At 40.5% G+C, this 16,674-nt stretch overlaps 1 protein-coding gene across 4 annotated transcripts in view; it reads left to right on the top strand.

Moving 5' to 3' along the window:
* The first annotated feature begins 1,653 nt into the window (after positions 1-1,653).
* nipbla (NIPBL cohesin loading factor a) overlaps positions 1,654-16,674 on the top strand; it is a 28,655-nt gene continuing 13,634 nt past the window's right edge. Inside the window, exons 1-22 of one of the 4 annotated variants that reach the window (XM_026186619.2) lie at positions 1,654-2,084; positions 3,598-3,666; positions 6,329-6,478; positions 6,748-6,913; positions 7,463-7,563; positions 7,700-7,805; positions 7,969-8,132; positions 9,710-9,858; positions 10,051-10,141; positions 10,358-10,579; positions 10,731-10,979; positions 11,106-11,281; positions 13,230-13,443; positions 13,909-14,085; positions 14,229-14,402; positions 14,733-14,894; positions 14,987-15,093; positions 15,196-15,282; positions 15,541-15,772; positions 16,023-16,174; positions 16,269-16,349; positions 16,471-16,571. In XM_026186619.2, the coding sequence (XP_026042404.1) occupies positions 6,415-6,478; positions 6,748-6,913; positions 7,463-7,563; positions 7,700-7,805; positions 7,969-8,132; positions 9,710-9,858; positions 10,051-10,141; positions 10,358-10,579; positions 10,731-10,979; positions 11,106-11,281; positions 13,230-13,443; positions 13,909-14,085; positions 14,229-14,402; positions 14,733-14,894; positions 14,987-15,093; positions 15,196-15,282; positions 15,541-15,772; positions 16,023-16,174; positions 16,269-16,349; positions 16,471-16,571 (2,975 nt within the window). In that variant the 5' untranslated portion in view covers positions 1,654-2,084; positions 3,598-3,666; positions 6,329-6,414. Of the gene's footprint in view, positions 2,085-3,597; positions 3,667-6,328; positions 6,479-6,747; positions 6,914-7,462; positions 7,564-7,699; positions 7,806-7,968; positions 8,133-9,709; positions 9,859-10,050; positions 10,142-10,357; positions 10,580-10,730; positions 10,980-11,105; positions 11,834-13,229; positions 13,444-13,908; positions 14,086-14,228; positions 14,403-14,732; positions 14,895-14,986; positions 15,094-15,195; positions 15,283-15,540; positions 15,773-16,022; positions 16,175-16,268; positions 16,350-16,470; positions 16,572-16,674 lie in introns of all 4 variants that reach the window. The other 3 variants (XM_026186618.2, XM_026186615.2, XM_026186617.2) reach the window with 3 other exon arrangements.

Genomic DNA, 16,674 nt, shown 5'->3' with positions numbered 1-16,674 from the left:
ATTCAGTTCTTTATACATTACATAAATTAAAATAAAACATTTAATCCTGGGCAGGTCTTAAAATAAGGCAAATAAAAGTTCAGATGAATTACTAAACATGGCATATCAGATAGTGTCATTATTTATGTAAGAAAAAGATTTGGTCAAAAGGCAGAAATGGAGTATAAAAAAGGAATTATTAGGGTAAGTAGCAGCAAGGAGCTGCTAATCGAATGAACTTGAATAATCTGTCATCAGCAAGTGTGAGGACCCCTATAACAGCAGGTTTTGGCAGTTTGCTGGTCTGAAGCATTCAGGTGTGTTTACACAGTGCCCAAGAAGAAAGCCATCAGCAATGATCTTCGAGTAGAAATTGCAGCTGCCCATCACTCTAGGAAGAGTCTTAAGGTCATTTTCCAAAAATGTCCCTTCTTCTACAGTAAAAAAGATTATTCACAAGTGAAAAAGACAGGTGTAAATGTTCAAAAGAGTGGACATCCAACCAAATTCACATCACGTGGGACTGTACAGTGCTCAGTGAAACGGCAACAAAACAACAACAACAACAAACGTACATTTCAGACTCCGCAGGTCTCAGTTAGCATGTTCAAGTTCATGACAGCACATTTTGAAAAAGATTGAACACGTATGACTCATTTGGTAGGTTTGACAGGAGAAAGCCTCTTCTCTCTAAAAAGAAAGTGGCAGCACATCTAAGGTTGCATCTGAATAAACTATAAAACCTCTGGAATGTCCTTTGTACAGATGAGATCAAAGTGGAGATGTTTGGCCATAGTACACAGTTCACATGTTTGGAGAAAACCAAACACAGCCTATGAACACACACAACTCATACCAACTGTCAAGCATGGAGGTGGAGAGCTGGTTATTTGAGCTTGTTTTGCAGCCACTGGACATTGGCACCTTACAGTTGTTAAGTGATAATGAACTCTGTATAGCAAAAGAGTCAATCAAGGTGTTGGCACAGTCAATGACCACACATCAGCCCATTTGAAATGCTGTGGAGGGAGCTAATGAGAGCTGTGCATAAATATATGTTCAGTTATCCTGGACAAGACTGTGCTGAGCAGGTTAAACAGATTTTTGTAAATCAGTTAACATGCTTCTCATCCTAATGTAACTCAACAGACACACAAACAAACAAAAAGAAAAACAAAACAAAACCCCACATGTATGAAAAGGGAAGCGACGCAAAAAAAAAAGGCCCGTTAAATTTCATAGCCGCTAAAGTAAAGTTAATGTTAATGTAGTAACAATGAAATAATATGTTAACACTCTGAAAGAGGTATGCTTCACGAGTAGTTTTACATCACTTATTAATCTGGTATTCTGATTCCAGTAAAGTATTCCTGCTTTGACTTTAACACTTTTAATACAACCAACTGAAATTATTACAGACCGGTGCACTGTGTATATTTTTAAATGCATCTACATAAGCTACATGTATGAGGGAGCGGGGGGTTATACTGATATATTTGTGGTAATTTCATTGGCTGTTTATTTTTCAAAAAATATATTAATAATTTGTTCATATGGGTGTCTGTAGTATATTTACCAAATCCAAAATTTATAATTGACTGTAAAGTAAACAGGCCACTGAAAAGAAACTTGTCTTACAGCGCTCCCTAGGGGCAAAAACACGAAATGTCGCATGGCATTTTGTTTGGCGCCGATGGAGGGAGTCACTCCTGAGATCTTTGGTCAGTCAGACGGCAGAACTTCCGGTCGGCATTTTGTTCTACGAGAGGAGAGCCTCTTGATGATCGCAACAATCGTCATATTTCTCATTTACTGTCGAAATTGGCTGCATTCATTGATTATGTCGGCGCAGACCGACTGAAACTCCGAAGAACGAATGTTTCCCCATGATTGTACGCTGAAATATTCACCCTTGAGTGACGGAAGAAGAACGAATCAGCCCGACCCGGATTATTGTTGATAGCTAGCAGGCTAGCTCATCGGCTAGTTGGCAAGCCACTAGAGTTCCTTCTGGAGGAGCTGCGAGAGAGAAGAAAGGGGGAGCTAGAGATACGGACACAAACCAAGCTAAAACATTCCCCTCCCTTTGAACGCAACATCCGAAGGTAAATATAATCACACATCTGTATCTTTAATCCAACTTTTAAAATTCCGACTATTATCAATAACGTTGATAAATGTTCTGCCGCGAGACCACCTACGGCGTCGTTAATCGTTGACCGGGAGGTAACGGAAGCTAGCGAACTAGCCAGCCAGGCTAGCTTAGGTGTGTTTTTGCTGTGCCGAGGCGCACGGCCTCGACTGGATGTCATTTGTCGAGCCCGAGGATTGGGCCGTTGCCACGGAATTAGGAGTCTGTGCCGTTTTCTTTACATCTATTTACAAATGCGCCGTTTCCTCCCCGAACAAAATGGAAATTTGCTAAAAATTCATAAACCCCTAGTAACGCTTCCTTGTATTATTTGCATTGCCTTCCGTTTATTTGAACGAGCAGCAGCATTAGGAGCTAACTGACAACATTTACAGCTAGTTAGCACAACTGGCTAGCTATTAAAACACGACTATTGTTGTTAGTGAATGTTGGGCAGCTAGCGTTACTCATCTTAGCTGCTATACTCAGTGGTAACACTAGCTTCACGCTTAGCTCGAACGATCCAGACAGTCAACTTCTTGGCAGTGCAAAGGTTGGAGAGGTTTTGTTCGCAAGTAGCGAGCTGCCGCTTGCAGTTATGCTAAGATAAACATTGAAATTGATGGTAATATTAACTGCACGGGAGCTAACTTTTTTGCTGTTATTATTAATGCTGTTTGACATCTTAGCCTGTGTTTCGGGTTATTGGAGCCTTTGGCAGGGCTAGTAGTGGTTTTGGTGGCGAACCTGCTGTGAAATATTTTGACTATGGTTCGCGCAGAAACGTACTCTGCCCCTGCTCTTCCTTGCTTTACTGTTTGAGTTAGGTATGCATGTTGTCAGATATTTTCCCCCTTGACCAGAGCCAGTACAGTTTCGTTGGCTTTCTCGAATTAGCCAGTGTGCAGAATGTGCACGGGGGCTGGCGGCTTCTGGAGGATGCAGCCCCCACTACTACCGCCACCATCACAGTGCATCTGTTCCTTTGTGCTGCCTCCTGCCTGTCAGTCTCACAGCTGTCAGCCAAGCCCCTGCATGCATAGGGAAACCACTCTACCACTGAGCATGCTAAAGTTGCCGCGTGCTAATGCACTGTTTACAGTATCCGTCTGTCGGTACCCTGCAACAGTTTTGCCGCGCACGATAAGTTTTGCCTATTAGGGATCGCATGCTTTCAGTTCATGTCGCGTTGCAGTATGTTGTTTACATATTTGCATGGCTTTAGTGATGTGCGGAAGTCGATCAAAACTTGTTGCTCTCTCTTAGAAGCCAGTGCCACACACTTTTCATTCAATTTTACGGATAATGTAGTGTTAACGAGATGTTCATAGCAAAACAATAATGCAGGCACTGGCATTATTTTACTGTTTTGGTTTAGCTCCATTGGCTAGCTGTAAGCAGAACTTCTTTTGAAGTCTTTACAACTAAGAGTAAAATGTAGGTTTAAATTACAGAGTCTGATGCAAAGCTGTTTTCTTTTTCGGCAGATTGAAGGACTTTTTTTTATCTGAAATGTCAGTGAGTCCACAGGAGACTGCACAGAGTTCGTCAAAAAGGTATCATTAATTTATATTTGCAAAAGCTTAAACTACTTACCCTTTATATTGACATTGTTGTTATTTCCTGTCTTGATTTTAAAAATAGTGTAAAGTGCAAAGTATCTTGTCAAGAGGTTTCAGCTGCATTTTTTCTTTGCTTGTGTGCCCCACACACACATTTGTCAGAGGTTAAGGATCTAACAAGCAAAGGGATTTCAATCCAAAAAAAGGGCCACAGGTTTTCAAGGTTTCTCACAGCGAGCTGTATGGTTTGAAATGAGTGATGTTTAGGTATCAGGCAATGTAGTTAAATCGTAGTAACACAAGATGAATCCCTATTCAGATTAACAGTGCTTTTGGTATTAGAAATGGTTGTGGCTCATTTATGGAAATGCATTATCTTGAGGCTGTATAATATTTAAAAACGTGTGCTGAGGGGCAGTCATCCCGTGTCAGTCTTAGTCCTTTCATTTAGCTGAGTAAGGCAAGCTTTTAAAGTTTTGTTGATGTTGTCCTATTGCATTTACACCCCTTCCTCAATATTTGTTTGTGTATATTTTGCATTTCTGCTCTTAGGAGAGGTGTGAATAAAATACAATGTCACATAAATCAGTGGTTCTCAAAGTGGGGTTAAGGACCCATAGCCAAGTGCTCTGCCAAATACTTTTTACAGAAAATATTGCTCTGTGTCATTTAGAAGCATGGATTGCATATTTACAGTTGGGAATCATTTGCAGTGTGTTCGCATTACTCCCTGCCTCTTAAGTGTTGTTTTTTTTTAACACAGCTACAACTGTTAAGATTTGAAATTACATTAACCATTATTTACCTGTAATAATAGGCTGGAAAAAGTTAATATAGCAAGAAAAAAGTTAAAGTAAAACAAAAAGGAGGACAGAACCTGGCAGGTGTTAAAATGTAACACAGTTAATGTTCAGGTGCTAATATCTGTTGCAGTTACAGTAGGCTCAATCATTTTATGCGCTCTCTCCCTCTCTCTCTCGTTCTTTCTTTTTCACCTTGCACTGACAGCAGTGTGTGTGTGTAAAGTCTGAAGCGGTGAGAGCTACACCTAGGCCTTTGTCACACAGCTGTTTGACACACACACACAGTATGTGGTGGTGCAGGTGGATAATGCCCTAGTAACCTGCAGCAGTTCTGGGTTTAACAACATTTCTGTTGGAAATCCAGCTTCACTTTCTGTGATACTTGGGAGACGGGAGCTGCTGGTAGCACCCACAAATGTACAAACAGCTGACTATTGAATAGCACTCAGAAAGTACTATTGCCTAACCAGATAACTCAGTAGTATTACTTAGTATTATGTGGGGATTCAGGAAAAATTTGTAGTATATTTTTAGTGTGACATGTATGTCATGTAACAATTAGTTGTGTTGATGTGTAACTTTGTGACCTGAGGGCTATACGACAAAGCAAGTACACACTCAGACACAAAACTAAAATTATGGATATCCCAAAAGTCTCTGGCAACTTTATGAAAAAAACTTTTGTTAAATCAGGCTTTTTTTCACAAAGAAAAATCTGACTTTGCACATGTTTTCATAAAGAGAATATACTGATACACATTATGAAGAATAATCACGAATTGCAAACAAACTGCAACGTGTCTGCAATTAAGACAAGAGAAGAATATTCACTTGTATGTGCTTATTTTACCACTCAATGCACACTCGGAGCTTGTTTTTTTTTTCTGAAGTGAACACTTTACATTAGAGCTCTTAACCTTAAAAAAGTGATATATTTAACATGATTCCCAGGAAGTGCATTTAGGTCCCAGACTGTCTCATGTTAAAGCACAGGGCAGTGTGGAAAGCACTTTAGTTAATTGACTTAGCAATTAAGTTTTTGTTTTGAATCATCTGTGTAATAAACAATAGTGGAGTGAAATTGAGTACTAAAAATGTTTTTACATCACAGACTGTATGCTTGTCGGTTTGTGATGCGTACAGTTCGTGCTACTGTACCTGCTTGGCTTTGTACGATGGCATTACGGCTCATTGGTTTTGCATATATAACGTGCTGTCTTCCCTCAGTTGAGAATATCTGTCAGCGAAAGGGTTGCACATGTTGCAACCAATTTTAATCAGAAACTTTGAATATAAAAATGAGAGATTATGAGGCCAGATTGAAAGAAAGCCACCCTTGTGACATTGAAAACTTGCCTCACACACAACATGCCTCAGTAACCATTAATCACGCCTTGTGGTACATTCCTCAGGATTCAGTTCTCGGTGCTTTTGTATCTGTGGGGCATTTCTTCAGTGACACAACTAACCTGCGCTTGTACTAGCTGCATGGCATTACTAAATGCTGTGAAAAACGTAAGATCATAATTGAATAACCAATGAAGAACACAGCATTTTATTTTGATTGACACGCTCTAGCAGGACATTTATTACAGCGCACACCATTGCCACATGAAACGCAATGTCAGCATAAAGGCAGACAGAAAAAAACACAACAAATATTTGGGTCTATTTTTATATTTAAATAATATGACTAATTATAGCATTTTTGTGTTAAATAATTTCTTTGTATACATTTTTATGACCATTAACTCATTTTGTAATTCTGTACTGCAGCAGTTCTTTCTCTCTTTTCTTGTCCATCACTAAAGCTGCTTTTGTCTTTCTCTTACCGACCTCCCTGTCTCTGCTAGGTGCCAGGAGATGTGAGGACGGGTGTCGTCCATCGACCCCCTGATCTACCTGTGTATCAACACACTCCCCCACCCTCACCTTCAGCATGAATGGGGATATGCCTCATGTTCCCATCACCACTCTTGCTGGGATCGCTAGCCTCACAGACTGTGAGTGTCACATAGTTATGTTACAAACACAAGTTTTCACAGTTCTGTTATGTCTTCTCTCCCAGTGTTAAGTCCTAAACTGCAACATTCGGTCTGAACAGATGTAAATGTGCAATAGTGATTACATGCACATTTTTTTTGTTTTGTTTTTGTTTTTCCCCCCATTTACTTCTGCGTCTCTAAACTTTTCTGAGACCTTATGTCCTGTATTGCTCACATTTTAACTCCTAAAATGTATATTTGCTGAAAAAACTCTCTTCTTGTATTAGTGTTGAACCAGCTGCCCCTCCCTTCTCCTCTACCTGCCACCACCACTAAAAGCCTCCTATACAATGGGAGGATTGCGGAGGAAGTCACATGCCTACTGGGCTGCCGGGATGAGAATCTGGCCTCCCAGCTAGCCCATGGTCTGAACCAGGTCTCCACAGAGCACATGTGAGTATATAAGTGTCTGTAAGACAATATGCTGTCTGGATGAACAAAGACAAAAGGCCAACTAAAAAAACAAACAAAAACCCCAACATGTTTTCATGGAAATGTTTTGGCTGTTAAAGCTCAGACGTCAGGATAACTTGGCTTTAAAGCTGATTTAAAGCAGAAGAGATGCTTTGCATTGCTTAATTCTTTAACTAATTAAAACACAAAAGATTAATTTTTAATGAATCTGAGAGATGAAAGACTACCATGAATGTTAATGCTTCCACTGCGGGAAACTTTTCTAGGTGCAAATACTACACATAAAAAGCCAAAAACCCGTGTACTGAAGAGAAAACTATTTGTGTTCTCTCCAGGTGCTCCAGTTTCCAATCCAGTTCAAAGATGTTCATGTTATCTTATTTGCTGATTCCGAATTGGCCATATAGTCAAATTTCTGTTTACTGCTTAAAATGTATTCAGCATTTTCTTTCTGCTTTTGACATTAAATCTGACACTTTTCTAATCTGCCTCATTGTTTTGATGTGAACTCGTTTTGTGTGTTTTCAGAGAGCTGAAGGACAACCTGGGTAGCGATGAACCAGAGGGAGATGCACCACTGTTGCTGCAGACCATGCTGGCCAGGAACCCTGGCATCTTCAGGGAGAAAAGTATGGGCGCAATTACTTGTTGCACATTAAGTCGTTATGTTACTAATATAAAAACAAAAAAATCAAGCTTTGTGTTTTTGGTTTTTTTTTTCTATAAAGGTTATTCATTTCAATTCTCAATTTTGTTTCTAAACAGATGTCATGCAGCAGCCAATGGTACAACCTTTTAAGATGAATTCCATGCATAGCCCTGCCCAGTCTGCAAACTTCCAGCCAGCTGCGATTTCTCCCAATCCACCAAGGTAAGATTGACAAGAATCTGGTTTATTCCAACTTTAAATTTTAAATGTTAATTAAAGCACAATACAAATACATCATGTTTGAATTTAAATAAATGTTTGGGTTTTTTTTGTTTATGCAGTGTGCTTCTTCTTATTTTCTGTCCTTACATTTTCTCTATTCTAGCCGGTTTGTGACACCTCCGACGGGTTCCAGTAGCCGGTACATGGGCCAACAGAACAGTCCAGTACCCAGCCCATACACTCCTCAGAGCCCTGCCACAGGTTACATACAGCAGTATCCCCACCAACAACCACCCAGCTATAACCAACACCAACAGATTCAACAAGGTGAGAACCTGTGTTTAATGTTAATGCGCATGCATGGAGACTCAGAACTCATCATTAATTTTTTTTCTAATGTTAAACTTGCGACTAAGTCTGATGGCGTCTTTGTTTGATTTTGTCAGCCATATCCGTAGCTTTGGCTTCTGGAAACTCTGTTCCCTTTGGATTGAATAATAAGCAGGGGTTTGACTGAATTCATATTCTTCATACATAAATCGAATGTACACTGAAGTTCTCACATCAGATAATTGTGGCTCCTATAATTAAATATAATTTGTGGAAATATTTATGTTTTGTATTTACAAGGCCATTGCTGGTGTACACAAACATGACCTTTTTCTGTTAATTCTACGTGTGTGTGTGTGTGTGTGTGTGTGTGTGTGTGTGTGTGTGTGTGTGTGTGTGTGTGTGTGTGTGTGTGTGTGTGTGTGTGTGTTAACAGTGTTGTTCGATTCTCAAATATTATATTTGCGCTTATACACAAGCAGGCTGACTATACACTGATTAGGTACACATTTTAAACTGTGCATATTTTGTGTTGTTCTCTCTTGTTCTGAAATAGCTCTGACACATCTGGGCATGAACACTGGACCTCTGGGTGTCCTAGTGTTTGACACATTTGGTCTGTGGTTTGTGGGGTGGAGACTGTGGATCAGCTGTGTTTTGGTGCATCGAGATTACATTCTTCGTTTATGCCTTGGAGAGTTATTATAATTTTTTTGTTGTTGTTGTTTTTTTATCTTGACATTTTTCACAATTTAGCGTAGTTTCAGTTGGTTTCCAAAAATATTTGTTGTTTAGTTTTTATTGTTTTAAAATGTTTAGTTTATTGGTTTCTGTGCTAGTTTTAGTCGTTTTGATTATAACTGTATGAAAGGCATATGTCAGGAAAAACCTTTTGAAAGCGGTTTCACCAAACAGCACAGCCTCATCAGGCAAGTTGAAATGTAGTTTTTTTTGTTTTGTTTTTAAGTTGGATTAAAATTAAGGCTAGCTTCTCCAATTTTTTCTAATATGTGTTTTTTATTTTTAGTTAACTCAAATCTTTCTTCATATCTATTGTTAGTTTTTAGATTAGTTTTAGTAAGGTATAATAACCTTGATGGCTTGGGCTTTTATTCACCTTCTTGTTCCATACTTGAACAGTATTTATGGTGTGGTGGATACATTGTCTTCCCTGGGGAGGAAGTTGTTGGGGAGTGCTATTACAAAAGGGGGCACTCGAAGTCAGAACTCCAGTTTCTCCGTTCAATTGTAACAAAATCACGAGTTATTTACATGTCAGCAGGTTTAATCTTGTAGCTCATTATTTGTATATGAAACCTAACTTCTGATTGCCTTTCTATATGGTCCTGATGGTTGAAATTACTGATTCACTTATTTTTTGCCTGATGAAATCTCTTTGAGGAACTTCGAAGCATTTAAAAAAAATCACTGGTCATATGCATACTTACTTATTTTATCAGCAATTTTTGGGTACACCTCCACTTCAAAAGAATTGTATTTATTTTGTTTTAATCAGCAATGTTTGTATTTCCCTACTAGTGGATAATAATAAAATAATGTCTTTTTTCTGCTAGTGTCTGTGGCCAGTCCCATGGTTCCAGGTGGGATAAGAAACATCCATGAGGGCAAAGTAACAGGGCAGATCCCTAATGCTGCCAACCACCACTCAGACAGACATGGTACTGAAGATTACCTGAACATTGTACATCGACTGGGAAATGAGGTACAACTGACACCATTTTTAAATAGATGAATGTGTATTTACTACATACCACAATAAAACCCTGAATATATTTATCTGGTACAATTTATTTAGGTCTTAACAGTAGCTGTGTTGATATAATTGAGAGAAATGTTGAAAGTTGAGTGTAAAGGTGTTACATGCTAACTTGTTTGTATTGTCTCTCTTTTGGAGGAGGGTGATTCTGCCATGAGAAATCCATCTTTTCCTCTGAGGTCTCCACAGTCAGGCTGCTCGCCAGCTAGCAGTGAAGGAACGCCCAAACGTAAGGACACTCGAAGTGGAAAGGAGGCACTACAGTGCATACACTTTGCTTACCTTTTCTTCATTATGGGAGAAGCTGCTACATACTCTGAAACACTGCGGCTGTTATCCCTCATCAGAGAGAGATGTCTGTATTTGTGTAGTTTAATGTTTTCTGAAGAATGTCACTTTTTCACTACTCTTATCTCCTCTTCCTTGTGTTCTTCCTTCTTCACAGCGGGTTCTCGTCCCCCACTGATTCTCCAGTCACCACCCCCGTATGCACCCTCACCAAGGGAAGGAGTACCTGACCAGAAACAGCAGCTACAGCAAAGAAAGAAAGTCCCAATAGTAAAAGAGGAGAAAGATATGTACGACATTGTTAGCTCTCCAAACAAGGACTCAACAAAGCTCACCCTCAAGCTGTCCAGGGTCAAGTCAAATGAGTCGGATCCCCCAGGTGAGATGTTGTTTTTCTCCATCAGTTTCATAGCTATTTGATCTACTAGAAATGCTGATGAGGTACATTGTGATGCATCATTTTAGATCAACAGGACTACCACCACCCCTTTTAAATCCAACCATGTAAAGTGTTTCTGTTAATATCTCAGGTGATGTTATGCCAGGCATGGATCAGAACTCAGACAATATGGAGGCAGAACTGGGCTTTCAGCAGGTTCCTGTTCTCCAGCAAAATCTGGGAGCGCGGCTGCAACATCAGCAGCAAGTAGGTGGTGCCAGTGGACTTCAGCCTCCCAGTTCCCCTTATGATGAGGCAGAGCTGGATGCACTTGCTGAAATTGAAAGGATAGAACGAGAGGCTGCTAGTGAGAAGTGCTCCAAGGAGGTGCAAGATAAAGGTGTGTAAGAGAAGTTCACATAGAATTAACATTTACATATAACTCTACAGCTAAAAAATGTTTTGCTTTGAATTATAGCATCTTGTCATGGTATTTAATTTTAATTACTTGTCTCTCTCTTTACAGACAAGCCACTGAAGAAGAGAAAGCAGGACTCCTTTCCCCTGGAACCAGGTGCAGGGGGACCAGGTGGGCCCACAGGTGCCCCGGGCAGCGGATCAACAGGAGGGGGCAATGCTGGCAAACTGACTCCGCAAGAGGCCACTGCAGCTGGGAACGGTGCCAGCCGCCCTCCCCTCATGGTGAGCATCGACCTCCAGCAGGCAGGCCGAGCTGACGGTCAGCTCGACCCCTGTCTGGCTGCCCCTGTCCCTGCCCTTGAGGCCCAACGCTGGCCTGAAGAACCAGCTAGTGGGCCAGCTGCTGTGGAGGGTTCTGACACAGTTTTGCGATTGAAACCAGATGGACGACCGGAAGTCATCAAGAACAGGGTCGATAAGCATGACAGCAGGAGAGAAGGTCGGGAATCCTCAAAGCACAGACATGATGAGAAGTCCTCAGACAGACGTGGAGAATTGCCCAAGTCGTCAAACAGGGACCGTGAGTCTGACAGGGATAGGAGGCATCGGAGTGAGACTGGCCGAGACAGGCGGTCCCCTGATTCTCGCTCCCGAAGCGATCGAGATAGGTCTGGCTTCAGGGCTTCCTCCACTGGAGACCCTGGTCGGAGCAGCAGTAGACAAGATGGTTCCAAACTCCCCTCGTCAGCTTCTGGTGCTAAACTTCCAGATTCTTTCCCTGCTCAGCTTCTGGGAGGGCATAGTGGCGCACTGAAGAACTTCCAGATCCCTAAGGTGATCTGGGCTGATCCAAAACAAATATCTACCCACCTACCAATCATTCAGCTGTCACTGCCTGCAATCTCACAAAACCAAATCATACCATTATACACTCTTTTGGTTTTAGTTTCCCATTTGTCAGCCTTTTTTTATTCTCGGTGTTGGTCTTTAATTTTCTTTAACACATTAACCACACTTAACTGTCTTTTAGAGTAGAAAAAGTAGAGGTAATTATTTTGTTTATCTTGTATGAATGAAAGCAAGCACATTTAAAGAAATCTTCCACTGCTGTTTTTTTGTGGGGGGACTGCATGCAAGTAAATCATTTCTGTAAGCACTTCACCTGGTTGAGTGTGACCCCTCTGCCAAAGGTTTTGTCCTTCCTGGCTAGTCCTCTGTTTGGTTATGTACTAGGCCTGACTTTCCTGTCCATCTTGACTGGCGATGCCAAAGAAAAAGGGCACAAAATGCTTCAATTTCTATGCTTAAATTATCCAGACATAATCAAACTATATATGCACTCTCTTCAGATTAGAAGTTCAAATGGTTGAAGTTCAAGAGCTCTCTGTGGTTAGGATAGAGGCGAGGCTAGACTTGGAGGTAGAGCTGGACAACACCAGTGGTTCTGTAGTGAATAGACATCTGGAAGTTCTTAGTAGTACTTAGCAATGATTTAGCTGGTAATTGACAGAGCATGTCTGTCTGTGGTTGTGTAGGAAAGGCTGCCAGTGCAGTGTTCACTAAGAATTTATGACTGTCCTCACAACGGGTTGACTGTGAGGACAATCATGGGAAAAATCATGTTGTAAGAAATTTTATGCCCAGATTGTTGACATGACGTTGAAGATCAAGAGTGGTACGATGACTGAAATGATGTTAAAAATAGCTGGTTAGGTATTTAAATGTTATTCAGTTACTAAGGATTTGTAGACTTGACAAAGCTTCTTAAATATATTCTTAATGTGAACAAAGGTTGCATCAATGAGCTGCTGCTCACTCCCACTTTTCACTTAGCACAATTAGCACAAATTACTTGTTGCACTGCAAGCGCAATACAAGTGGGAACATCCAAAATTGCATCCTAAGTTTTGGCTAGTCACTCCCAATTAGAAGTGGGACTGCACTGCAGTGTCGACAACACGATGTGTTCACTGTTTGTTCTACAAGTTAAGACCTGGATATTTTTGGAAAAACAGTGGAATATATCTTTGTGCTTTGCTATCAAGACACTGGAAACTAACATCAAAATCACCAATTTCATTTCAGTTTGAGTCATTATTCACACCTTATTTTCTGTTCTGAATGAAGCCCATGTTTTCTTTCTAATTGTGTGAAGTGTGGAACATATTGATTTTTGAACTTGACTATACTGGATGTTTTTTCTCACTCCTATCTTATTTTTTCCTCCCAGATCAATCGTGACAAGGAAGGCAGTGGATCGACTGAAAGTCATATGTGGGGCCAGCCAAAAGTTAAACTGGAGAGGCTGGGATTGGTGCAGGACTTGGAGAAGCGCCCCAAGCCTGTAGTGGTTCTAAAAAAGCTATCAGTTGACCAGATCCAGAGGATCATTCGGCACAGCAAGTCTGGAAAGAACCGACTCTCCTCAGGAAAGTCCGGCAAAAGTAAGAAGCTGTTTTTAAATTATATTTACAATGTGTTTTTTCACTCTATACCAGTGGTTCCCAAACTTTTTTTGCTAGGCCCCCCTTTATTTTACAAGAAAAATGTAAAGCGCTGCTCCCGACGAAGGAAAAGCCAATTCTGCAGGGGAGACCTACCGTGGCACTTGTGCAGGTGAAACCAAAGGGCAGATATGTTTCACCATATTTTCTAGTCTTTGGCTTAGAATGAAGTTGGTTTGGAAACATATTCACTTATGCTTCATCTCCTGCTTTGCGTTTCTGTGGGCGCCCCGCGCTAGCAGTGTCCAAGCGTTTTGTTTTCCCCCCCCCCCCCCCCTTTTCATATCGCCCCCCCCCCCCCCCCCCCCCCCCCTTAGGGGATGGGCCCCACACTTTGGGAAGGTCTGCTCTATACAATGAAATTATTTTGCTAATAATTGTATAATATTATTGTCAAATCTTCAGGTGGTATGGACCCAGCAGTTTTGAAGGAGCTGCCCCCAGAGCTGCTGGCAGAGATCGAGTCTACCATGCCCTTATGTGAAAGAGTAAAGATGAACAAGAGGAAACGAAGCACAGTAAATGAGAGGCCCAAATATGCTGAGGTCAGCTCCGATGAAGACTATGACGCAACTGGAGAGTGTGAGTCAATTCATTCAATTCTAACTTATACCAAACTATTTTTTGCAGGTTCTTTTACTAGATGTGAGAATTTATTTATTTTTTTAAATTTAGCTTCTTTTTTCAGAGTTTAGGCCTTATTATTTTATGCTAAATCTCTACAGCTGCAAGGAAGCGGCAGCGCAGAGAGAAAGACAGAGCTTGGGAGTTCGAAGAGAGGGAGCGCAGAGGGTCAGGGGAACACCGGAAAAGTGGGCACCGAGACAGCCGCCGAGGATCAGGGAGCCGCTACCGAGACTCATCTGAGGAAGATTCGCCGCCTCCGAGCATGAGTGAAGGTCTGTAATTTAAGTGCTACAAATGGTCTTTGTTTCCCTTCTGAAACATGTGTAGTAGAAGAGATTATTATGCCTTTGTTGGGTGTTCAAAATTAAATCAAACTGCCATTTTTGATTGTGGAGTTGGGTGTTTACATGTTTAAATGCATAAAAACACCTTAATTTTGCTTAATAGTATCAGGTAAATCTGATATGTGAAAAACTTGACAGCAGATTTTTACAGTAGATTTTTTTCTTGCACACCCCCTGAAAAAAAAATAAAATTTTTTTTTAATTTTAATTTTAAAATTTTAATTTTAAAAATTAAAAAAAATTTTTTCTCACACTTAGTTGCCAGAAAAATGAAGATGAAGGAGAAGCAGAAGAAACGGAAAGCTTATGAACCCAAGCTGACCCAAGAAGAACTGATGGACTCTTCTACATTCAAGAGGTTCTTGGCAAGCATTGACAACATACTGGAAAATCTGGAGGATGTGGATTTTACTACTATGGGTAAGTATCAGTACTGACTGTCAATATGGGTATGTTGGTTTTCTTATATTTTATTAGAGTTTAGTCCTAATTTATTGGTTTATGTTTTCTAGCAGGAGACGATGATGAGATACCTCAGGAATTGCTGCTTGGTAAACACCAGCTGAATGAGCTGGGTAGCGAATCTGCCAAAATTAAGGCCATGGGCATCTCCAGCAGGGTACTATATTCTAATTATTCATAAAAAAACATCATTTGGGATGTTGTGGGTTTGTAATGGTTCTTCAGATGTAGATCTAAAAACCAGTGTCTGTTCTTACAGATCCCATCAGACAAGTTGGTGAAGCTTCTGAATATCCTTGAAAAGAATATCCAGGATGGGTCCAAGCTATCCACCATGATGAACCATGTGAGTGCCCTTCCTCCCTTTTCCTATTTTTCTTTATCTTTCAGCATTACTTAATATCTGGAGTATTTTTCTCCCTGCAGTGATGCACTGCGGAAATCTATATACAGAGACCATGAACAAAACATAATAATGCTGAAATAGCTGACAATCATAAAAAAATACTCCAGATTTCTTCCTGAAATACATAATAGCCTTCCTCATTCTGACACTGGTTTATTGATGTTGAAAGTGTTCACATTCTTTACTTTTTAACCACAGGACCATGACGCTGAAGACGAGGAAAGACTTTGGAGAGATCTGATAATGGAGAGAGTCACAAAGTCTGCAGATGCCTGTCTGACAGCTCTGAACATTATGACCTCAGCACACATGCCGAAGGCTGTCTACATAGAAGATGTCATAGAGCGGGTGCTGCAGTACACCAAGTTTCATCTTCAGAACACACTGTATCCACAGTACGATCCAGTCTACAGGGTGGACCCACATGGAGGTACAGGAAGAATTCTGCATTCATTTTTCTTTATTAACTTTAGAAACGCTTCATAAACTTAACATTAGTAGTAGACCAAATGATAAATAAGCCAGTGCCAGTTTGGCAAACTGAAATAGATGCTTGCTTTATGAAATCAGGAACAGTTTTTTTTTCAGCTTGCAAAATTATAGTATTTCTTAATTTAAGATTTTTAATTTTCTTATTATGTTCATTATCTTTTAAAAAATTACTTCTGTTGTTTTTATAGGTGGCATGTTGAGCTCGAAGGCAAAGCGTGCAAAATGCTCCACGCACAAGCAGCGTGTCATAGTCATGTTATACAACAAAGTGTGTGACATTGTCAGCAACATCTCTGAGCTCCTAGAGATACAGTTGCTTACAGACACCACCATCCTCCAGGTAAACGCTAAGAGTGTTGCACTTAGTACATTAGTGTAAGTCAGACATGCAGACATGCGTGATTTCTCATATTGTGCATGTCCCGTTCTTCCAGGTTTCTTCTATGGGAATCACTCCATTCTTTGTAGAGAATGTCAGTGAGCTTCAGCTGTGTGCCATTAAACTAGTTACAGCGGTACGTCTGCACAAAAATTGAGTGTTTATTTAAAAGCATCCTTTTAGGGCATTTGGTCCAGAATGTTATTTTGCAATTTTTATCTTTTTTACATTTTTTTTTCATATTCTGCTGTATACAGGTGTTCTCACGTTATGAGAAGCATCGGCAGCTGATCCTTGAGGAGATCTTTACCTCTTTGGCCAGACTGCCCACCAGCAAACGCTCCCTCAGGAATTTCAGGTAACCCTTTTTCCACACTAATTCACCTAAATTTGAGGCTATTCAGAGTTGCCAGGTTAATGCATGAATTGAGAGCTTTGAGAATTGTCTGACCATCAATGTA

This window comes from Astatotilapia calliptera, chromosome 12 (genome assembly GCF_964374335.1).
Source record: "Astatotilapia calliptera chromosome 12, fAstCal68.1, whole genome shotgun sequence".
Taxonomy (NCBI): Eukaryota; Metazoa; Chordata; class Actinopteri; order Cichliformes; family Cichlidae; genus Astatotilapia; species Astatotilapia calliptera.
Note: the sequence above shows the minus strand (reverse complement) of the source record. Positions and strands in the feature narration are given on the sequence as shown.